This window comes from Glandiceps talaboti, chromosome 18 (assembly GCF_964340395.1).
Source record: "Glandiceps talaboti chromosome 18, keGlaTala1.1, whole genome shotgun sequence".
Classification (NCBI taxonomy): Eukaryota; Metazoa; Hemichordata; class Enteropneusta; family Spengelidae; genus Glandiceps; species Glandiceps talaboti.
In genome coordinates, this window is record NC_135566.1 from 277,590 (window position 1) to 300,305 (window position 22,716).

The 22,716-nt window shown below is 37.9% G+C and overlaps 4 protein-coding genes across 4 annotated transcripts; 1 reads left to right on the forward strand and 3 right to left on the reverse strand.

The window, feature by feature from the left end:
* The first annotated feature begins 1,456 nt into the window (after nucleotides 1-1,456).
* Nucleotides 1,457-4,333, forward strand: LOC144449434 (uncharacterized). The gene is made up of 2 exons (XM_078139966.1): nucleotides 1,457-2,425; nucleotides 3,266-4,333. Exons 1-2 carry the CDS (start codon nucleotides 1,710-1,712, stop codon nucleotides 3,441-3,443), a joined length of 894 nt encoding a protein of 297 aa, XP_077996092.1. The 5' UTR covers nucleotides 1,457-1,709; the 3' UTR covers nucleotides 3,444-4,333.
* Nucleotides 4,334-4,500: 167 nt separating this feature from the next.
* On the reverse strand, nucleotides 4,501-7,130 carry LOC144449424 (uncharacterized). Its single transcript, XM_078139956.1, has 2 exons — nucleotides 6,703-7,130; nucleotides 4,501-5,887 (listed from the first exon to the last, which is right to left on the reverse strand). The coding sequence occupies exons 1-2, from the start codon at nucleotides 7,128-7,130 to the stop codon at nucleotides 5,587-5,589; spliced, it is 729 nt and encodes a 242-aa protein (XP_077996082.1). The 3' UTR covers nucleotides 4,501-5,586.
* Nucleotides 7,131-8,889: 1,759 nt separating this feature from the next.
* LOC144449131 (uncharacterized) lies at nucleotides 8,890-11,448 on the reverse strand. The gene is made up of 2 exons (XM_078139592.1): nucleotides 10,334-11,448; nucleotides 8,890-9,791 (listed from the first exon to the last, which is right to left on the reverse strand). The coding sequence occupies exons 1-2, from the start codon at nucleotides 11,188-11,190 to the stop codon at nucleotides 9,590-9,592; spliced, it is 1,059 nt and encodes a 352-aa protein (XP_077995718.1). The 5' UTR covers nucleotides 11,191-11,448; the 3' UTR covers nucleotides 8,890-9,589.
* A 1,653-nt stretch (nucleotides 11,449-13,101) lies between these two features.
* LOC144449199 (uncharacterized) lies at nucleotides 13,102-14,046 on the reverse strand. Its single transcript, XM_078139705.1, has one exon. It carries the CDS (start codon nucleotides 13,969-13,971, stop codon nucleotides 13,102-13,104), a length of 870 nt encoding a protein of 289 aa, XP_077995831.1. The 5' UTR covers nucleotides 13,972-14,046.
* Between the last annotated feature and the right edge of the window lie 8,670 nt (nucleotides 14,047-22,716).

Below are 22,716 nucleotides of genomic sequence, written 5' to 3' on the forward strand. Positions count from 1 at the left end.
GGATCGGCATGGGTAGATGTAGTGGAAGATAAACAGCATACAAGACGATGTGTGGAGTAAAAGTGGAATAAAGACTCCAGTTTCTTATACATAGCCCCGATAGTGCTCACTCAAAGCCGGAGCATTATGAGAAAGTAATTGGATGATAAAATAAAATCAACTTTGAACTTTTTGGACTGTATATGATAGTTTGAAATCGTGAGCAAAATATTTCAGACAATCAGAATTTTCTTGCCCCCTCTGCACCCCTATTTTTTCGTGCCCCACCCCCATTTTCTCCCCAGACCCCTGCATGTCATAAATTCTGACCACAGCCTATAATACCGTTCCACAGCCCATCCGAAGCCGTAGCTTCACTTTGAATCATTGCAACTTTCCTCATCACCAGTTATATGAGTCCTTCTCATAAGTTCTCCCGACTGATGCTATATCCTGTAAATTATGCTCTGTGTATTATAAGCTATTCATTACGTAGCCGTTTCTCACCTTCCAACTGACAACGATGTCTTTTCAGGTTGATTAGCTGACATGGAATACACAAACCTGAATACCACTATTAAAGTGCATATAAAGTGTACAAGCCCACCATGGTACCACCATTTCTTAATTTGAACGCCTGAAATCCGAGACACACAGGGTCGGCGCCAAACTATACAGAGCAATGACGTCAACTTTCGGAACTGGTACACATAATTTACATATCGAGGGACTTTCCCAACAAAAATCACCATCGTTTACAAACTTACTGATGTTCAGTGAGAAAAATAGCGCTATCGCATTGGGAAAATACACACTATCTACATGTAGTATATTCTGTACTCTACGTGTTATGATACAATGTACTGCCATGTTGTTGTCAAAATGGGACTTTGGTCTCTGTTACAGTACATGTAGAAGCTGCAGCTTTCGTAAGTACACCACATCGTGGATGTTTGACTATCGGGTAATTATTGTTCATGTTTTGGCAAAGTGTTCAAGACACAAACCCTTCTTGGTCAATGGCATTATTGTTCTCTCTCATTTTTTGAGCAGATATTGTTTTGATAAATTTTATCGGATTTAAGGATTTCAAGTATGTATCAAGAAATGTCGATGGGGCAAACGTGTAGAAAGCTTTATGACTCGTAGTTAAATTATCCATTCCTTTGTTCAAATTGAAGGCGGAAATATGAAATATCCCCACTTTGTATATATCGTCATTATTAAACTGAAATTGAAAGCTGTACACGCTCAGCTATGTATTAATTTCAAGCCTATTCATGAGATTCCGGGAATTTCCCTTTGCATGTTTTGGCTTGAATTGCTAGTGTATGACCCTTGAGGGCGCCCCTTTGAGGTGACGCATTGCTGTTCCTAGTTTCGCTTTTCTTTCCTTTTGTACTTTCAGGATATAATTAAACGACTGCTTCGAGTATAAGTACTTTAGTATTTGAACGAATGTCAAGCCCTTCATGTATACTTCAAAGACCCCAGGACGACCCAAGACCAGGATTTGAACTTATTTATCAACAGACGGAAGCGGAATTAACAAAGGAAAACACTGCCATCAAACACAACAGTGACTAACTACTATAAAACGACAACACTATTTCATATTCACAACTACGAAAACTCTGAAAACAAATAATGATTTTTAAAGAATACTGATTTACTTTATGATATATGTTTTAAAACAAACAATCATGAGCGACTCATGACATATTTAAACCATGCCTCGATCAACGAACATTTGCACATGGATAATATTTGCCGTCACGATGTGTATGGCAGTTTCATCCATGGTGGTGAATCTCTTCATTGTTTTCATATGTCTCGACGAATTTCTGAAGCCCGACTCAAGGTGCGAGTTTTCAGTCCATGGCAATGACAATTTACAGCGGTTTGCGGACGGTATAGCAACCCTAGAGCCGATCCTATCAGCTATTGTGGTTCTCATCGCCGTACTTTTGTACTACGAATGTCGCGTAGTCAAGGGGTGCTGTCGGCACTTCAAACTTAATAACTTTAAGGATTGCTGTGGATTTCTTTTGTGTAAGCATTTGTGGGTGAAAACGCGAACACTTCTGTTGTGTGTGATTTGTTTGTACAATTTCACAATATCACTATCAGATAAATTGGACTCGCCAGGTGAAAATGCCGCTCTCCGATACGCTATCCTACCATTGGGATTGACAGCGTGGTATATTCTTCTGTTGGTATCTAATGAGAAGGGGCCCCTAGCATCAATATACCCCAAACATCGAATATACCAATACCTGGCGACGACGCTCTTCTTGTTTGCGAGTATTACAAATTTGGCTGAATTCATCACTGACACTATTTATTTGAGTCTGAAGCTATATTCGATTTTCGAGACCTCAGGCAATCACAGTAATCTCACACATGTAATGGATGTACTGGGAATGACAGCCAAAGTCTTCTTAAGGTACGTTTTATATCAAAGTCTTTATAATTTACTACTAGTACTACGAAAATCAAGCTCCAAGCATACTGATAAGGACGACAGAAACTAAAATTATTGGTGTAACATGGTGATGCAGCTATCGATGCGTTAATGCGACTACACTCAGTACGATAGTGTAGTTGATAGCCAGATTTCCTCAAGTAGCTACACATTTAGCTCCACTCAGTATGTAAACTGCATTATTGATTACACGCTGATTATTCCCACGTAACCAAGGCACCAGTACAATACATTTATGTATTCTACCGTATGCAGCAATAACAATTGTAGTTGGTCTATCTTAACTGTTTTAGCATTAACAGTAATAACAGTTTTACATTATCTTTTTTAAGTTGATGTCAGTTTCCGCAACCACTATTTCTGGCTAGACTTCCCAATATTCGCAATTTTATTTTTTTCTCTCGAATATGTAAAAACTGTTTAGGGTTGGGAGTGAAAAAGCAAGGTGGGGTCTGTTAACCGGAACCAAACAATTTGTTTAGGCCCAATTACTAGAATTGTATTTTTGTAAATGTTGACAAACAAAACACAAGTTAAGTAACGATAGTAATTGGGGTATGGTTTGATAACAGCAATACTAAAATTGATGTCGGTGCCCTATCATATGTATATTTCGATACTATATCGTTTTTAAAATGGACAATAGGACACAAAAATCACCCAACACAGTAAAAATTATTATAATTAAACATCAAAATAAGACTTGGTCATTTTATTCACATTTCTTACAGCTAACACTGTAAATATATGAATAATGCTGACAGGTCATAATATTGACTGTATATTTCATATCAATTTCAGGCTTGACTTTGCGAAATTCTTCTGGAACATGACACATGTGAGTACCATTTACGAGGAAGTTGAGTATAGGGGAATATACAAAGATCCCTGGGAAGACTGGAAAGTCAGATCTACAGTTGATACACCGAAGTTTCCAGAAGAGTTTGTCTTAGTCGATCCCACAAATTTAGTGGTTTGAAATCTTAGTTACAATTACTCAATGACCTATGTATCACTATAGCCCTAATTGGCTATTTCCTTGACACAACGTCTTGACGATGGTTCTATTTGTAGACACATATAGTTACTTATGATGAGAATGCTAAACGAAGGAGTAGAATAATGCAAGGATATTGTTTTCTCTGAATAGATGTATGGTTCAAAAACGCCATTTTATATAATTTATTTAATGCATGCAAGTTTTTTTTTGATGCGATAGTGTATTATAAAGTTATACTTCTTGTCGACAATTTCTTGATGTGCTGAGTTCACCAGATAACGCATATGGCCTTAATATTTGTTGGAAAGGAATACGGGAAATTTGCTATTTTAGAAACATGTTGGAAAGTCAGTTTGGTGTGAAGGTTTTGAGTTTATCATATGTACATTACCGGACATTACTTCGTTCATTTTGAATACGTATATTACTGCAATTATTGATTACTTGGAAATATAATACTGCTGCGTTTACGAGAATGATTTTATTACCTCTATTATTTGTTCTGACTTGGGGCATAGCAAGTACTCTATTGCATTTACATATTTTTGATGTTAACTGTACAGTATTACATCAGACAATACCCCCTTAAATATTAAAGAGAAGGACGGAAGGGGTGGAGTTTAGACTTAAATCAGTACAGTGCAAACGGAGTTAGTTACCCCGGCTTTTCACTCATGATAGGAAACGATGTTTTTTTTACATGTAGATACACATATATCAACTCAATATTAACATTAATGCAGGCATCACACACAGCAGAGTCCTTTACCAATTCACACAAAAATGTGATAAGGTATTACCAGAAAAGATTAATTGCGCAAAGAATCATTTAGGATAGCTACATTAACAATCTTTATTGGACACCTACACTTTGGTATCATCAACGCATGTACCAAATTATTGAAATTTGAAGTGTGCGTTCTTAAGATATAGCCTAATTAATAAAAATGATTAATTATGCAAATGATTCAATATAATTAAAAACTAAATCAGCAAACTATATGAAACACTTGCGCTTTATTTTCATCACTTAATGTATCAAATTATGTAGAATTTGAAGCTTGTATTTTAAAGATATAAACTAATTACCGAAAATCATTAATTATGGAAATGAAACATTAAAACGAATAGCTACGTCAGAATAAAATCTAGGTCAACAACCTTTTGGGATAAGTACACTTTGTTACGGTTGATGTGTGTACCAAATCATATGGAATTTTAAATATACCTCGTTCAGATACTAGTATAGCCTAATTCCTGGAAATCATTATTTATACAAATTGCTGATTATTATTAAAAGCTACGCTTTATAGGACAAGTGCGCACTGATCAAACTGTGCTTTCTAGAAATATTTGTTTATAAATCGGTTTCCATATTGGCAAAGGTGGTCAACCTAGACTTTTCTTGACACAGTCAATCATACACTGTTAATTCATAGACTGCTATCATATGGCATTACTGGTACTTTAATAGCATGGATGTTAAAATGGGTAAATATTACTGAGTGGGTTCTGATATTCTTTCAAACTGCATGGTCCAATCTAACACTATTACTAGTTGTTGTGATTTAATGAAAATTGTAGGTTTTCATAGTGTACTTGTAGTGAACATATTTACAAAAGTTTGGGAAATGCCCAAGGCATCATCAGACATTTAGTATCAATGTTTTCTTTGCAGTTTCATGAAAGATTTAAACATAAATGGAAAACACTGTGAAAAATTTACTGGTATTTGAACATTTTCGTGACATCGCCCACTATAAACTAATGGGACATGCCAAAATATAAGTTTCCGGGAACATTGTCGTAAACCACTGTCCCCTTTACGGTAACTGTGACGTTACTTCTGAGGTAAGCGTTGATTCTGTTTAGCACAACGTTCACGTGGTGGCATTGATTTTACTAATTTTCCGCGTTCGCCTCACCTTCTAATTAATAAGCCCTTTGTTGTCAAATTCGCGCCCTACCTTTGTCAACAATTCATACCAGTGAAGTAAATTCTCTATAGATTGAAACATGCATGCATGTGATGCGTAGCTGAAAACTGACTCTAAATTGATGATGAGCGCAAAAATGGTCAGTATATTTATGTATTGAACATTGTCAAAAAGTGGCAACATTATTATATGACAGTTGATACAGAGTCTCTTGATCCGTATGTTCTGCTGTTGTGTGTGCCATTTTGAAAATGCTGAACTAAAGGTTCCACTTCAACAAAAATGTTAACCGAGTCCATCTCACGTTCAGTGGAGTCATTTTCAACATCCTCATATGCATATGTATCCGCACTTTGTCTGTTTCTTCCTGTCTCTATCCAGTCTGCAGTAACATCTCTAAGAATAGTATTTTCGCCTCCATAAATCTCTAGCTTTTCGCTGAAACCTACACACGCCATCTCCCAGAAGTACACAGCAAAATCCAATCTGAACATAAAACCAAAGTTAAAAAATACCACCAATTATCGCCCGTCATATAAGGAAGTCTGTAGGATTCAGAGCTAAAAGTATCATACATTTTAGGAACAAAATATTGTCAAAACAGAAATCATAATGTTTTCCTTAAAGTTAGTGAATAATAATATATAGTTATATACATGTGATTCTTTAATCAATAAAATAGACATACTCATGTTCAAAGTCTTCAGATTGGCAGAAAATTACCGGTTGTAGTCTTTTAAGTAATGAATAAATGCTAAATAACATTTATTGTTGCGAACTTTCACTTTCAAACTTAGTGTCCTAATACTTTTAAACTTTATCGGTTCAATCCTATGTTGAGACAAATTTCGTTTTCATCTACAACCAGGTCTTTATCAGTTCCTCGCAAGATGGTGACATATTTGCTAGTCTCGGCATTTTTAAGTCAAGTTTTTTTAACAAATAAGTTGACTTGTCACTTTTTCACTTGACATATATCCTAATTCAAATTCCGTGTCTTCGTCAAATTTTGTAAATATTGTACATGCACTTTTGGTAAAGCATATTTTCAGAATATCTGTAATTTGGGTTATCTATGGACAACTCCATTAAATAGATCTTATACAAAAATTATTGAGAAGCCCTTTTCTAATAACCACTAGGCAATGCAACGAAACACTGATATCACTTATTACATGCTCATCACAGGAGAAATCTACATAGTAAACATATTGTTTGTATCAAGTTATCAGTGCAACACATGAAACTAAAGATCTAAGGTACATATATTAGTTTATTCAATTTGAATGTCATGTCTTTACCTGAGTGCTATATGCGAGGTAAGTCCAATGACACCAACAACACTGAATGATTCGTCGTCGTCATCATCTTCGTCAGTTACATCGTAGTCGTCATTGCCCCATGCTGTTGAAGTTTCAACTAGTGTGATACGGGCAAAATGCATAAGATCAATGATACTTGCAAACGAGAATAGAACAAATGAAAGATATGTCACCTGCCGTGAAGGCGGATAAACACCTGGAGATGGATAAAAACAGCCAAGTGGACCATGTCGGTTGGATACAAGCAACAACAGGTACAAGAAAACAGCCTGTATCATCATTACAGAGTTTTTAAATGCGGCAAAGTGGTAGTATGACTGTGCTGATACTATAACCAACATCAAAATGTAACCTATAACAACGATAAGGAGACAAAAACGATTCCTTGCCCACGACTCAGTTTTCATTATTTTTAACCAACAACGAAAAATTCGGGCGGCACCAGAGATATTGTCATTGTGCGAGAGATAGTACAGACAAAGTGTACAGATTATCATTACAATTTCCATGGAAATGCCCAGTGTTGACGTAATATCGTAGCTGGTTGTCAGTTTCGTTGTCTGAGATGGGGAGATGCATTCCTTGACAGGCTTGGATGCCGAGCAAACTGCTGTGATGATGCCAGCAATGAAGAACAGTATGAGCGCAATCACCAAAGTGACGGCAGTCAACAGATACCATCTACGTGTCGAGAACATTTTACTTGATGTTATACAATATTTGATGTCAGCTCAGCTTCTGTGAAGTCTTCGCATAGTTTTGACTCCAGTTGTCAAGATACGTGCAGTTGTTGGTAAAGGGTTACCACCAGTTCATGTTAATTAATTACTGAAAACAATATTTTACGTCTTAGAAATAAAATAACATGTCATAGATTGAAAACAATTCACACAAAGATATCAGAGACTACAAACGAATGAAGAAAGAAGAGTTTGAGCGAGATGTAGATGGATGCATGAAACTTACCCAGATATTACTGCATGATGCATTTCGATGCCATCATGTAATCATACATTGAAGTCAACAGGACGCATGCGCGGTATTGGAACCCAGCCAAGACGTGTTGTTGGCTCGTCCAGCTGTCAGATTATAGAAGTCGACCAATAGACAATGTTACCTTCAATAAGGGAGGGGTAATGTAACGATTTTGTCTGTCTGTCTGTCTGTCTGTCTGTCTGTCTGTCTGTCTGTCTGTCTGTCTGTCTGTCTGTCTGTGTATGCAATTTGTCAGTTTGACAAAAACTACTGCGTCAATTCTAATGAAACTTGCTACTGAACACATCTTATCAAGTTACTATAACGGAAAGAACTGATTAGGTTTTGGTAAACATCGCATGAATATTAATGTAATTTTCCTTTCATTTCCAAATTAATTACTTTCAGTAAATGCGCTATATCATAAGAATTGAAGCTTCAAATTCCATATAATTTGATACATACATTGACAATAACAGAACGATGATTTTCGGGAATTATGCAATAATGAAAGGGGAACAAAGCTGCATATTTTTCATGATTAGGGAACACAGAAAAGTCATTTCCGTTAACCCTGCATCGTGCAACCCATCTGAAATAGAGTTATGAAAATTGGCAAATCTGGTTTGGCCTGCTATACACATGGGCATTCTGTGAACAAAGCAAGGAACGCCTAAGCTTTTTTTTTTTTTTTTTTTTTTTTTGCATGTAACCCTTGTCCAAACAATGCTGAGGTTATTGAGAAATTAGGAGCTCCTAGGTTTGTTTGTTTCCCAGAATGCCTCGCCCAAGTGTACAGAAACCTCTTCTCAGTTAGCTTTGCTAATTTTTATGAGCCAATTTCAAAGAGGTCGCACAGTGCAAAATCGGTGAAAAGTAGTTTAAAATAACTGTTTCTAAAGAAATGCAGCTGAGACCAAATCAGCTTTGCCTTTGTTCCCTATTTATTAATATGCAAGGCATGTTGTAGTTTATAATCATGATGCAAAGTATGTAATTACCATGACAACTTGATGATTTCAAAGAAAATGTTACATTAAAGTTCGTTTCGCCAGAACTAACGAATCTTCCTAATACTACACAATGTTATTTGATGCTCTTGATTGTATACTGAACTCATTGCTTGCAACCGTGGACATACAAGTCACAAGTGGGAAAGTCACAACACACAACATCATTCAAACATAAATATAATCGATCTAATAATACACAGTAATATTTATTCAATTGACTCGCAAAAATAATAATTGTATTTTCATAACAATCCTGCTTAATTAACAATGATAATTCACAGGTCCAATTGTTTTCATTGATGATTGAATTAATTGGTCAACAAGCTGTCTCATCATTAGAATAGAATACGGTGTCTTTTGATCACTTTCTCCGACCTACTGCTACTTATTTCTGTGTTTTGGACACAATGACAATACTCTATATCAACCCATATATAGAAGTGTAGTCGAAAGCAGTTTGTCACTGCCTCGCTATGAATACATGTGGTGTAAACTTTCAGAATGGTGTACAGTACAGTTACACTGACTCTCTTTACAAGGCATTGATAATCACTATTCCATCTATTAGTAACAATCTGTGTCACATAGATTCTGAATAAAGTATATCCAAATAAAACCTTTTGCTGATGACAGTTCTATCGTGTTCAGTCCTCAATCTGGGACCAAAATTGAAGAATAGTGTAAACATAATCATACATCGTTTGTATCTATTAATAAGAAACCGCTGAAATAAGATGACTAGGAACCACTTCTTAATTAACCACTAAATATGTGGGTGATGGCAGACTTGCGACATCGTATTTAAAAAAATGAAAAATAGAATGTCTACAAACTAGAAATGTTTTTGCTCGTCACATTTGCCAATAATGCGAAGATTTCTAGAATCTCTCCTCGACGAGTACAGCCTTCTCTACCAAGATGGTTTCTCTCTCAATGCAGCGTCCCCACCATGAACGCCGAGCACAGACTTCAACAGCCCTGTTCGTCAGTTGAAAGCACGGTATATGGAAAACGTTATAGAACAGATTGCCGACCTCGAGTGCTGTCGTGGTGTTGGCATTCCTCAGACAAGTCTTAAACCTGCAAAAATATATTATGTATTGCATGGTGAGTTCTAACATCAAATATAAGTTAGTACGAAGGTTAGTTCTTGTAATGACAGGGACTTCATCAAGCATTAAAAAGCTTGTCCTCTTCAGGGGATGGCGATTAATCATTACGATAACGATGACGTCACCGAGTATCAAATACAAGTTTATCCTCTTCAGATAATGATGATGATTATAATTATGATAATGACCATAACGATGACGTTTCCAGACATCAAAAGTGGCAATCTAGCCTCAGTAGGGAGATGGTGATTAAAATGACGACGACGATGACATACCGTTAGCATGGTGGACCACCACCACCACCACCACCACTGTCATCCGTATTTTTACAAAACTATGACGACTACACCACAATAAGAACCAAAGTCTTCAAATGTTTTTATGTGAATGATAATCATAAAGCAAAATTATGATATGATGTGTGAGAGTTGATTGATTTGATTTATTCGTGTAATCTTTTACCCCATGGCGACAATCACGGTACAGCTAAGGTAATATGACGTCACCTACCTATTGTCACAATCACATCGGCTTATTGTGAACGGTCTCATATTGATGAAGCCATACTTCAATCCAAAGCCGACAATATAGTCAGGACAACTGTCATGTTCACGGCAGCACTCATCGGCAGCTTTGTTTACGCCAAGGTCGTCATTATTCTCAGCGATATCTCCAGGTCCACACCACAACGTACCCGGTACACTGAAAGCATCAAAACTTCGTTTCTCTCTGACCTTTGACACGACCGTCTTCCTACTCGAACCATAATTGTTTTTTCGAGCTATTTGTTTTTCATTTCTTAATTCCAGACATTGCTGTTGAAGAGTAAACATATCAAGCATCGCTGAAAATTCTTCTGGGAGCTGTCTAATGTTGCTGAATTCCGTAAATTTCCTTTCAGCTGACTGCTTGTCAGTCTCCACAGCATATAATTGTGCCTTGTCTATGATAGTTTTCTGTTGGTTTACGATTAACTTTGCGGTGTCAATGTCGATGCTGTCCGGATTTGTTACTCCAGTATTTACAGCTACGCCGAAAGAGTCGCTAAACTGCGTGATTTTCTCACTATTTCTGGTAATATGACAATTCTTAATATTCATATAGCCATCGAAAACAGCCGTAACCAGATGCTTTCCATCACTGACTTGTCGTACAACAATATCGTCTGCCATCTCTCCACTTTCACTCTCCGCTTTTCTTTGCACGGCAAGCGACTCTCTATAAACAATAGAGACAACACTTATCCCATTACTGACGTCCTCCGTAACATTGTAGATGTCAGGTACCAATGCGTTGGTTACATGTACAGATATTGAGGCATTAATGACGAGGGTAAGGGAGATGATGACGACCGTACACGTTCTCATACTGTCGTTAATGATAATGTGGTGAGCAGTTGGTTGAAAATCAGAAACCGATCAGACTAGCATCAGTTCTTTAACTTCAAGTTTAAGTCAGTAGGCCTTGAAGATCAAGCTTACGCGTTCTTCAACGAACTGGTCGTCTATTTTCGGATATATAAGTACGTAATTGTCACTTGATCTTCTTGAGCATATCTGTGTATTCTAAGAATAGCAATAGGTTCGTGCTACGTATTAATGTAACTGTCGACATTGCAACTGATATCTGTTCTTAGTTTCAATGCGATCTGACATTATATAGAATGTATTACTTGTATTGTGATTCCAGGCATACTCATTGCATTCCACACGTCTTGATGGATGGTAAGGTTATCTGAAAGTTATGTTGGCAATTGGCCAGTGTTTTATGGACTGTAAATGTTATGTTTTCGTTTCTATATCTGTAGTTAATAAGTCATTCTCACTATTATGAGTATGTACCATTTTCAGCATTTGTTTGCTGTGTTGCAAAAGAAAGCGGGGTAGTCAGAGGGAGGGAGTATAGAGAAAGTGAGTGAGGGATGTTGATGCATTTAATACATGGATTGCAACTTTGATGAGTGAATATAATTGTGATAAGTTACAATGGTCGAAATCAGAAAATACAAACGATTTTATAGCTTGACCACAAGAAGTATTGTTCATGGGCAAGTATTTGGACTACAAGCGATCATTCAGTACCATCCAATAGCATCCTGAAAAAATCTCCATTTCCAAGTGTTCATGGTAAACTCTTTCGGAATTCTAAACCACTAAAACCGTTTTGCAAGTTTAGTTTCAAATCAAGAAACTTTTCAGGAAATTGTATAGTTGTTTAAGCCACTTATCGTTGACTGTGACATTTACTGCAATGACTGTTTAGCCATAATTTTCCCCGTATGTGATACTGCTTTCGAAAACCACAGTAACCTTTAATAGTCAGTAAGGTAAAATTAGTAAGTTTCACCATGTGTTATTTATCACACAAAAGACACCACATGCAATGTCTCGCAAGTCATGGTATTTCAAATGTGGATGGATTATGTGATGCAGTCAAACATTATTTTGTATCTGTAAAATGCAATTTAGAAGCTTATGATTTGGCTTCATAAAATAGGTCTACACTACATTGAAAGTGAATGATGTTACGACCCGGGCTGTTGAAATGTTCGGCAACTAAAGTGCCTGTGTGAGATTTAATGCTACAGAAATATTCATCTATTATTATTATTTTACCACATCTGTCACACTGACTGCATAGAAATCTGTGTTCGTACTTTTGAATCAACTTTGAAACAAATATTTATCTTGCAGAAAAGAGTAATGCGACTAATAGATTTTTCAGATAGATGTGAACACTCACGTCCAATATTTAGAAAGTACATGTATATGATTTTGAACATTTACGTGGGTAAATTTAAAACATTAAATGAATTTATGACCTTAAATGTGGCACACTGACAACAGTATCCATAATTCCATACCGTCTCCCCTTATGATGATGATTATTATTAAAATTATTATTATATAATATTATTATTAAATTATTATTATTTTATTATCATTATCTCCTGTTACACCTCCTCCCCTCATAAGTAACAATTGATTCATTGCTTGTTTGACAGCATTGATTTGAATGTGTTCTGATATCATGGAACAACAGAGGATTTGACAGTAGTGACAACGGGTGGATGCCAAATACGGTGTTGAGTGATGAAATTAGTCGTAATAAAATGAGACTCTCTCCTGATGTCATTTTCATAAATGTTGCCCTCCCAAGGACATACATATGAAAAATATGACCCCTCCTCTCAAAACAACAACTCTAAAATCCCACTTGTAACTAGTGAAGTCTCATATATAGTGCAGCATTTGATAATGTCAAAGATATGAGGAAAATTATACTTTTGCTAGGGTAACCCACCAGGGATCAGGTGGAACAGAGCCAGATGCAACCATATCCTTATTCCCATAATAGATAAAACGACAAATTTCGCCAAAAGTCGAATCTAACTCTTTTATATTTTCTGCATCGAAATCTCGAATCCAATCTCCATTTGGTTGTCTGGGCGCATATAGCCAACTCGAGAGGGTGTCCATGTCTTGAAAGAAATGGAAAGCAAAATGGCCTTTCTGCCATTCATATTTACCGTAATATACTGTTCGTGTGTCAACGTCAGGTGGTGTCAGACCATTATTTTCTATGTGAATAAGATGAGGATGTTTCTCCGCTAAATCGTGATGTGCACATACAGAATTACAAGCCCAACAACGGCTTCTATAAGTTCGATAACTTTCATAGAATAATGTAAGAAAGGGGGACTTTGAATTAGCTAAAATGGCACCATTATTTAGTAAGTAAGGACCCTCGCGACCAGCAACGTATTCATACTTCCGAAGTGGTTCCAAGGGATTCACGGCCAGAACGTCTAGATCGAAGTAAACACCTCCATCCTCGAGGAGAACTCGAAGTCTTGCTATGTCGGCTTGGTGTTGTGGCCATTTTGTACTCAATTTCTGACCAAATATTTCGGTTGGAGCCTCCATATACTTGATTTCCAGTTGTGGAATTAGTTTAACAAGGTCCCAGAGTTCGCCTTCAGGCTCACAATCTGTGTGAAAAAGAATTATGTCGGGTTTCACTATTTTGTACACACTAGCCATGCTCAGCATGTTCATGAAACTGAAGGGACGACAGTGAAGCCACACATAGTGAACTATATTTGGAACAACATAGTGGTCACTTGGCTGAAGTGTTCCATTTATCATACTGGTACCTCCGAGCAGTATGTTGTCGAAGCCAAGTCGAGCGAGCTTTTCCTTGTAATAAATGTCAAAACTACATACGTAGGAAATAATATATACACCACTAGAAAACAATATCAGTGAAGCAAAACGTCTGTGATGGTAGGTTCGCATCCTTTTACCTGTTAAAAAAGAGAAAATGTGAATTGAATAGTGTATACGTAATGATTACAAAATTGTATAATTATCATTGTGAATATTTGATTCTTAACATTGCAAGGGTAACACCTAGATCTGAGACATCACACTGGCTAGTAAATTATTTTAATGAGAAATTGAAAAACCTGTTACAACTCACATTACAAGAGCGGAAACCGAGCTTTCGGCCAACTAATTACGCTAGTTTGTTAAATATATGGTCATAAGTGATGCGGTATGTCATATGTGATGGTTGCCACATGTTGAAAGCTTGGAATGGAGGTTGTTTTATTTGTATTCACAGTGGGGTGACGTTTCTGACAATTTCCATTAGCTTGCATTGTACATTTTGGGGGACGTACTACATGTATCTTGGTTACTGTGTGATTACATCCGCAGAGCAAATACACCACTATCACTTGCGTAATCTACCACCTGGAACAACTAGTCTTAATTTGTGTTATTAATGAGCTAGCTGGAAGCTCGGTTTCCGCCGTTGTAATTATAAAATTCGAGGTAACTTTGCATCTGATTGTTATACTATTAGAAAAAGAAGTTGTTCTTGGAAAGAAAATATATTTTCTAATCTATATTATATATAAAATACAATCCCTGACCTACAAGTAAATAACTTACAATACTGATGAAGACTATTGATTAGCATAGGGCTTTGGCAGGAAAAGTGTCGTCATCAAACTGGCTTGCAAAATCACATCACAAAATACTCTGCCTCGTTCTATGTACTTAAAATTTAATAACACAAGAGTATTTGCGTGTCAGCTTGCAGCGTAACTAAAATTGTGCATATTGTATAATAGACATTGGACAGAGATGACTCTCCGACGTCTATATTTGTATTCAGATCTAATGATCCCTTTGTGTTGTGTTGTGAGACAGCTGTAAAAACTAGAATTGTATTTGTAACTATACTATAGCTGTGACGTCTTCAATTCATTTCAATTCAAAACTTTATTGTCTGCATAAAAACACAGAAAATTGTCTTCAGACTCGTCAGCAAATGTTACAAAAATACACATAATTCACACCAATGAAAACAGAAATAGTACATTTACATAATGACATAAACGTTCACTTGAAGCTGTCACATTGTGTTCAAAATGGCCACTGCTGATGGTGAGAATGATTTTTAAACTAGTTCTTTTTCGCAAATGGAACCCTGTAACGACGTTCAGAGGGAAGCTTCTGGAAGTGAGTATGTAATGAATGTGTTCGGTCATTAACTATTTTCAATGTCTTTATTTTCAGTACTTATAGGTACAGCACTTTGAAGGCTTTCGTAGAAGGATGCTTACTTACACGAAGGACAACTGAGAAATATTTGTCTCCTATTACATGTCAAAGACTTCAAACAGAAGATAAACTGTAATAGAAGGCTGTTGTCACAAATTGTAAATAATCAATATGAGTAAGTTCGGTCATTCGGTAGATGAATGCAACGCAACTTTAAAAATGGTTTGAATTTAAACAAATTGGTCGCGTATGCGATGTGATCACAGCTTTGAGCCCTGACTCGTTATCATTAATTTTCAATGTGTTGTGCAGTGTCTGAATGTTATGTGTCAAATAAAGCCTTTCATGAATTTGGAAATATTCGTATTAATAAATAATTATCCACTTAGACGGCCGAAGGCCATTTTTGATCCGTCCTTATCATAATTTGGGAGATATGGGTCAAATCGGGTCCTACCCAGGAGGTTATGACTGTGCTGGTTAATGCCAATATTTAGTAAGATAACAGCTGTTATCCTTCCTCTGAAATGTAAAAAAATAGAAATTTTGCCACAAGTCTTTCAATATTCTGATATAAATTGTATGGCGTTCCATCATGCGACTTACCTCGACAAGTACTGCTGTTATTCCAATCTTGAAGGATCGGCCAACATCAAAAGTTACTTTACTTGCACCCAACGTATACAATGCTATCTATCCCTATCTGTTTTTCACAACACAAGACCCTATGTCAGTTCAGTTATGTATACCGACTGTCACAGGTGGTTTGATATCATACGGGCCAAAACTATCACTTGCCACTCCTCGGTAACATTATATAATAATGACAATAATAATAATAACAAGTCATTGAAAATGACATAGGCCCCGCTATGATTGGGTTTTAAGGAACTGGCAGTTTATGTTGTCATTTTCAAACCTGGTTAATGTTGTTTGGCCTCATATGGTTGTTTTTGATATCACTACTCTGTTCAAGCATGTCTGAGTTATGGCTTTGGACATGGGAAATTCACAAACAAAATGGCTGCCAGGCAGCCATATCGGATTGTATCATGACAACAATGAATACGCACATGTATGTCATAGAACACTGTTTTAATACCAACTTTGAATGAGATCTGTACAAGCAAGTCCGAGTTATGGCTTTGGACATGGAAAATTCTCAAACAAAATGGCTGCCAGGCAGCCATATCGGATTGTATCACAATGAAAATGGATGTGCACATGTATGTCATAGAACACTGTGCTAATACCAACTTTGAATGAGACCTGTTCAAGCATGTCTGAGTTATGGCTTTGGATATGGAAAATTTGCAAACTGTAACTTGGGTTATCTATGGACAACTCCATTAAATAGATCCTATACAAAAATTATTGAGAAGACCTTTACTAAATATAACCACTAGGCAATGCAACAAAACACTGATATCACTTATTACATGCTCATCAGGAGAAATCTACATTGTAAACATATTCCTTGTATCAAGTTATCAGTGCAACACAAGAAACTGAAGATCTAAGATACATATATTAGTTTATTAAATTTGAATGTCATGTCTTTACATGAGTGCTATATGTGAGGTAAGTCCAATGACACCAACAATACTGAATGATTCGTCGTCGTCGTCGTCATCATCTTCGTCAGTTACATCGTAGTCGTCATTGCCCCATGCTGTTGAAGTTTCAACTAGTGTGATACGGGCAAAATGCATAAGATCAATAATACTTGCAAACGTGAATAGAACAAATGAAAGATATATCACTTGCCGTGAAGGTGGATAAACACCTGGAGATGGATAAAAACAGCCAAATGGACCATGTCGGTTGGATACAAGTAACATCAGGTACAAGAAAACAGCCTGTATCATCATTACAGAGTTTTTAAATGCGGCAAAGTGGTAGTATGACTGTGCTGATACTATAACCAACATCAAAATGTAACCTATAACAACGATAAGGAGACAAAAACGATTCCTTGCCCACGACTCAGTTTTCATTATTTTTAACCAACAACGAAAAATTCGGGCGGCACCAGAGATATTGTCATTGTGCGAGAGATAGTACAGATAAAGTGTACTGATTATCATTACAATTTCCATGGAAATGCCCAGTGTTGACGTAACATCGTAGCTGGTTGTCAGCTTCGTTGTCTGAGATGGGGAGATGCATTCCTTGACAGGCTTGGATGCCGAGCAAACTGCTGTGATGATGCCAGCAATGAGGAACAGTATGAGCGCAATCACCAAAGTGACGGCAGTCAACAGATACCATCTACGTGTCGAGAACATTTTACTTGATGTTATACAATATTTGATGTCAGCTCAGCTTCTGTGAAGTCTTCGTATAGCTTTGACTCCAGTTGTCAAGATACGTGCAGCTATTGGTAAAGGGTTACCACCAGTTCATGTTAATTAATTACTGAAAACAATATTTTACATCTTAGAAATAAAATAACATGTCATAGATTGAAAACAATTCACACAAAGATATTAGAGACTACAAACGAATGAAGAAAGAAGAGTTAGAGCGAGATGTAGATGGATGCATGAAACTTACCCAGATATTACTGCATGATGCATTTCGATGCCATCATGTAATCATACATTGATGTCAAAAGGACGCATGCACAGTATTGGAACCCAGCGAAGACGTGTTGTTGGCTTACATGTCCAGCTGTCAGATTATAGAAGTCGATCAATAGTGAACACATATTGCCTGGCCATGATGGCTATAGCACCCGTTCATTACACCTGAGGGACTGTGAGTTACCAGAATTACATGCTATTTCCCCAAGGCCTTTTCCATGAAATGGTACTGTTTTCCCATCTGCCAACTTCATACAAATACCAGCATCTTCAAGTGTCGGCTGTCTTGAGGGAGGAATTCTGTCAAACATAGTCCTACTTATTATGGTAATGTTCGCACCTAGTACCTGTACCCACCAGGAAACTAATAGCTGTGTCCTGAATACTGCTGGCAACATAAAGACCAATGTCTACTTCTGCAGCTTTTCTGGATATGGATGTACAGGCAGGCCTTCTTACTTCTGCCATACTTCGGCTTTCAAGCTTGGTAGTTCCCCGTTTTCCTGACTCATTTCATCAAAGTCTTTGTTTCTTTCTTTGGTTGTCTACACTCCTGTTGAACATGACCATTTTCTCCACAATACCAACATTTGATGCTCCCTCTCGGTCTATGTTCAATAGGTTGTAGGTATTTCTTAGTCATATCACTGATCCCTGCCCATGCTTTCCATCATTTCACTTACAGGGTCTCTTCTACTATTGGGTGCTTCAGTAGGTGTGTGCAGTACACTCCTGGTTGACCGGCCTCATTGTTTCTCAGCTAATAGGAAGGCCTCACATTCCATAGAATCTGTTAGTGTCTCATCAAGTGTCTTAGGCCTTGACTGTTCTATTCACCATCTGAAATCACTGCTGTCATAGCATCGATGAAGAAATCTCTAGCTAGGGCATCAGCGACAACACCTCAAGCTTGTGGGTAGGCTAGCCATGTAAGGCGTTTTACTGACTGGGCTAGTTCTGGTAAAGGTTCTCTTTTTTCTATAATCTCTTTTTCTATAACAATTACGGAGTTCAGTCTTGAATCGTTGTGATTGTCATGTACCAAATCTATGACTGAGGGCTGACACTAAGGTTGGATAATCATAACACTTGGCCTCCTAGGTCACTTAAATCTGCCCGGGCTTCTCTGTGTAGGCTAGTAGCCAGGTACATCTCCTTTCCCAGGCTATCCCAACAATTTGAAGCTGCAACTATTTCACATTGTGCTCTATAGTCCTCCAATGAAGTACTGCCATCAAATGGCGTGGGTTTAACCAGTGGTCTCCCGACTTGTCCCCCCATAAAAGGTCCTGACACATTACCTCCAGTGAAATTAGTAACTTGGGGTTGTTCAGAACTTGTCTTTCTAAAGGCAGTACTGTCTCTGTGAATACTTGGAGTTTCGAAAAGTCTTTGAGGATCAGGCTTCACTTCAGAGTTGGGCTGTACTGTTGTCTCTGTTGTCTCTGTTGTCTCTGTGACCTTTACCTGGGGTCAATGGTTCACCACAGGGCCAACCAGACAGTAGGAACTGGAAAGTCCACATTTCTGTCAATCTCTCGTTGTTTCTATTGTCAACCTCTCGTTGTTTCATAGAAGTTGACAATGTGTGCTCCACAGGTTGTAAACGTTCCTCCAATTGTTGTGTTGCTTTCTTTTGGCATTGTTGTACTCTTTCAATGTTCTCTTCTAATATAGTTAAAAGTGTTTGTATCCCTCGCGTATACTGTTCAAAGTTCTGACTCATTTCGGAATGCATTTTAACTTGAAGTGCCTGTGTCTTCTCAAACTGGTTTGTTATCACTGATGTGAACTGGGTTAAATGCTCTGTAAGTGGGTTTACATCAAACCCTTCAGCAGCCTCAGTGCCTGATTTCAAAGCCATACCAATCTGGTCGGCATATCCATGACTTGGTTTGACGTCTATCTTAGGGTCACTCTGAACTTTATCACCGTCCTCCATTATAAAATCAGGCTCAGTAATCATTAGCACATACAAGTCAAATGTCGCAAAGGGTGTCACTGGAAAGAGTTCAGTATAAAGTAAGCTTTATCTTCATATCAGTATGCTGTCAATCCACTTCTGACACCATTGTAACGATTGACAGAGGTTGGACAGCATACATAATTAAATCTGGGGAACTTTGGGCAGCCGGGAAAAGCAAAGGAGAAGGGGGAAATAAGCACAGGCACAAACACATGTTTTGGATCCAGTAAGGGGTACAATTTATTACTAAATTCTAAACTAAGAAAATAAATAAAAACATGTACCAGCACCCTCTCATACATATGTACGTAAATACAGGCAGAGCTGTTAACAAGAGTGACCTTGAGAGGGCAATGGTCAAAAACAAATATAACTAAAAAATTACTACAATAGGACTAAAGTCCCCCTGGATAAAAAGCAAACAATGGCAAGACGAACAAATGTAAATACAAAAGAGGCAATAAATTCTGTAAATGTTGGTGGAAGTAAATGTACATGACAAGAAATGCAGCAAAATGTAAACAACTACAGTACAAATGTAACTGTGTCTAAAAATAAACTGGTAAATTACTAAACAGCAAAAAAATCAATAATAAGCTTGTTAAATTACAATAATTTGCCTGCATGAAGGAAAGGCCATGCTAAAAGGCAACTAAGACTACTAAAATAAAACAAACTAACTAACTAACTAAGCAAATACTCCCCATTCCTACCGAAAAGCAAAAGGGTGGGAGGGTGGGAACAAAATGGCAAGGACTAGCGATGGATGTTGCAAGCAGCAAAGCAAAGGCTGGAATAAACAATATTTGAAAACGATGCTATCGACATGAAAATGCCAAGAAATCTTGCCGAGTAAGATGACGTGAAGGCTGAAACCCCTTAGCTGATGTTGGTAGGACATTAGAACGCCGTAACAAACCAAAGAACATGGTAAGACAGACAGCCAGAAAACCTTGTCTGCAGATGAAGTCAAATCAAGCTGAGAGAGAATACCAAGGAGGAGGTCTGGTGTAATAGGCAATTTGCATTTGACCACATTACCCTTGACCCTTGCTATACCTTTCAGTAAAGAGTCCAGCGTGAAGTTACCTGACAGTGGGTTGGGAAGGCCACACTCTGTATGAAGTAGACAAATGATATTAAGGTACTGTTTAATAGAGCTGACTGAGAGATGCCGAGCGAGAAAGGCTGCATACCGACAAACAACAACAGGACTGACTGGAACAGGGTTGTAGCCAAACTGGATACAGAACTCAATGAAAGCTTTACGATGGGTCTTGTAAATTGTCCTGGTGGACGTTGCAAAGGTATGCCCTCTGAAGAAGGCTACTTCCAGGTCAAGTGCTCTTTCCAGCTGGTTAATGCATGGATCTGAGGGAGAAGAGAGATAAGGGCTGCCTGAGACATGTGACATGGAAAGGAGGAAACAAAGTTCCCAACAGCATGGTATGGGCTATCTTTACCTCACAAGGGCATCCAGTCGTTGGAGCTGACCAGGCTGGTGCAGTCTGGAATTGGCATCAGGTATGTCATTAAATTTCCCAGGAATATGGAAAGCATGAATATTAAAGTTGACAGAGACAGAAAGCCATAATAGTTCACAAAGTGCTTCCATTACAAGGGGGTTATGTGATGTGCCTTTGTTGACAATTGCCATGCCAACTTGGCTGTCTGTGTGAATGTGAACAGTACAATTCTGCCAAAGTGGAGACCATCTGTGTGCTGTGAGAACTACGGAGAGAAGTTCTTTGTGGTTAATGTGGAGGGGTTGGGTGGATGGCCAATCACAGTGCCATGAAGTATACAGCCAGTCTCCCTTATAGTGAACCCCAGATGCATATGAACGTCTGTAATTGGACTTGGGTCAATAAACTTGTGTGTGCCATTGAATGTGTCAAGGTAGTTTAGCCACAACTGGATATCAAGCATAAAGTCTCTAGAAAGCATTAACTTATGGCTAGGTTTGCGCAGGGCATTAAGGCTGTTGAGGATGTGGCAAAGGAAAGTTCTACCTCCTTTAACTACTCTACATGCCCAAGCAAGCTTGCCTGCTAGGCCCTCAAGCTGCCGGCGACTAGCGCGTTTCCGCTGGGAAAATTGCAAAAGCAAAGTATGAATTTCAGCAAGTTTCTCTTGTGGTAATTGTAGGGTCAGCTGAAGGGTCTCAATCTCAATGCCTAAGAATGTAAGCTTTTGGGAGGGTCCCACCACCTTGTCCCAAGCAATGCTGAACCCCAACCTATGAAGAAGGCGAATAAGCATGTTGAGTGCTGTCTGGCAAGACTGGTAATCAGGGGCAATAATTAGAAAATCATCAAGATATACAACAATGGCATTACATCCTCTACGGGCCATCATGCGACGGACACTCTTGGTCAGCCTATGAAAAATACTTGGTGCAAGCTTTGCCCAAAAGGAAGAAGTTTGTCAATAAGGTAGGTCGTTTTGTCCTGGCCCTTGAAATGCCAGGATAAGCGTGTAGCATTATAATCATCTGGATGCAGGGGAACAGAATGGTGAGCAGACTTTAAATCAACTTTGGCCAAAAAATCCCCATGCTTAATCAAGTTTGTGGCATCATCAATGGTCTGATAACGGAAATGATCGTTAGTGGCATAGTCATTGACTGCCCTACCTTCTGGTTGACTGCAATCATGTATAAGGCGGATTTTGTTAGAATTAGGCTTAGGAATGGCACCGAGTGCACTGACAATGGTTGGCCTATGGGGGGACATAGCATAGTTTCCCTCTGCAATCTCTGCAAGGATC

Bases quoted from the DNA above. Each gene is read 5' to 3' on its own strand.
- LOC144449434 (XM_078139966.1), top strand. From the start codon at position 1,710: ATGCCTCGATCAACGAACATTTGCACATGGATAATATTTGCCGTCACG. The intron at 2,426-3,265 runs GTACGTTTTATA...TATCAATTTCAG, and splicing joins ACAGCCAAAGTCTTCTTAAG to GCTTGACTTTGCGAAATTCT.
- LOC144449424 (XM_078139956.1), bottom strand. From the start codon at position 7,130: ATGAAAACTGAGTCGTGGGCAAGGAATCGTTTTTGTCTCCTTATCGTT. The intron at 5,888-6,702 runs GTAAAGACATGA...TTTTATGTTCAG, and splicing joins ACCTCGCATATAGCACTCAG to ATTGGATTTTGCTGTGTACT.
- LOC144449131 (XM_078139592.1), bottom strand. From the start codon at position 11,190: ATGAGAACGTGTACGGTCGTCATCATCTCCCTTACCCTCGTCATTAAT. The intron at 9,792-10,333 runs GTAGGTGACGTC...ATATTTTTGCAG, and splicing joins CGATGTGATTGTGACAATAG to GTTTAAGACTTGTCTGAGGA.
- LOC144449199 (XM_078139705.1), bottom strand. From the start codon at position 13,971: ATGATAAATGGAACACTTCAGCCAAGTGACCACTATGTTGTTCCAAAT.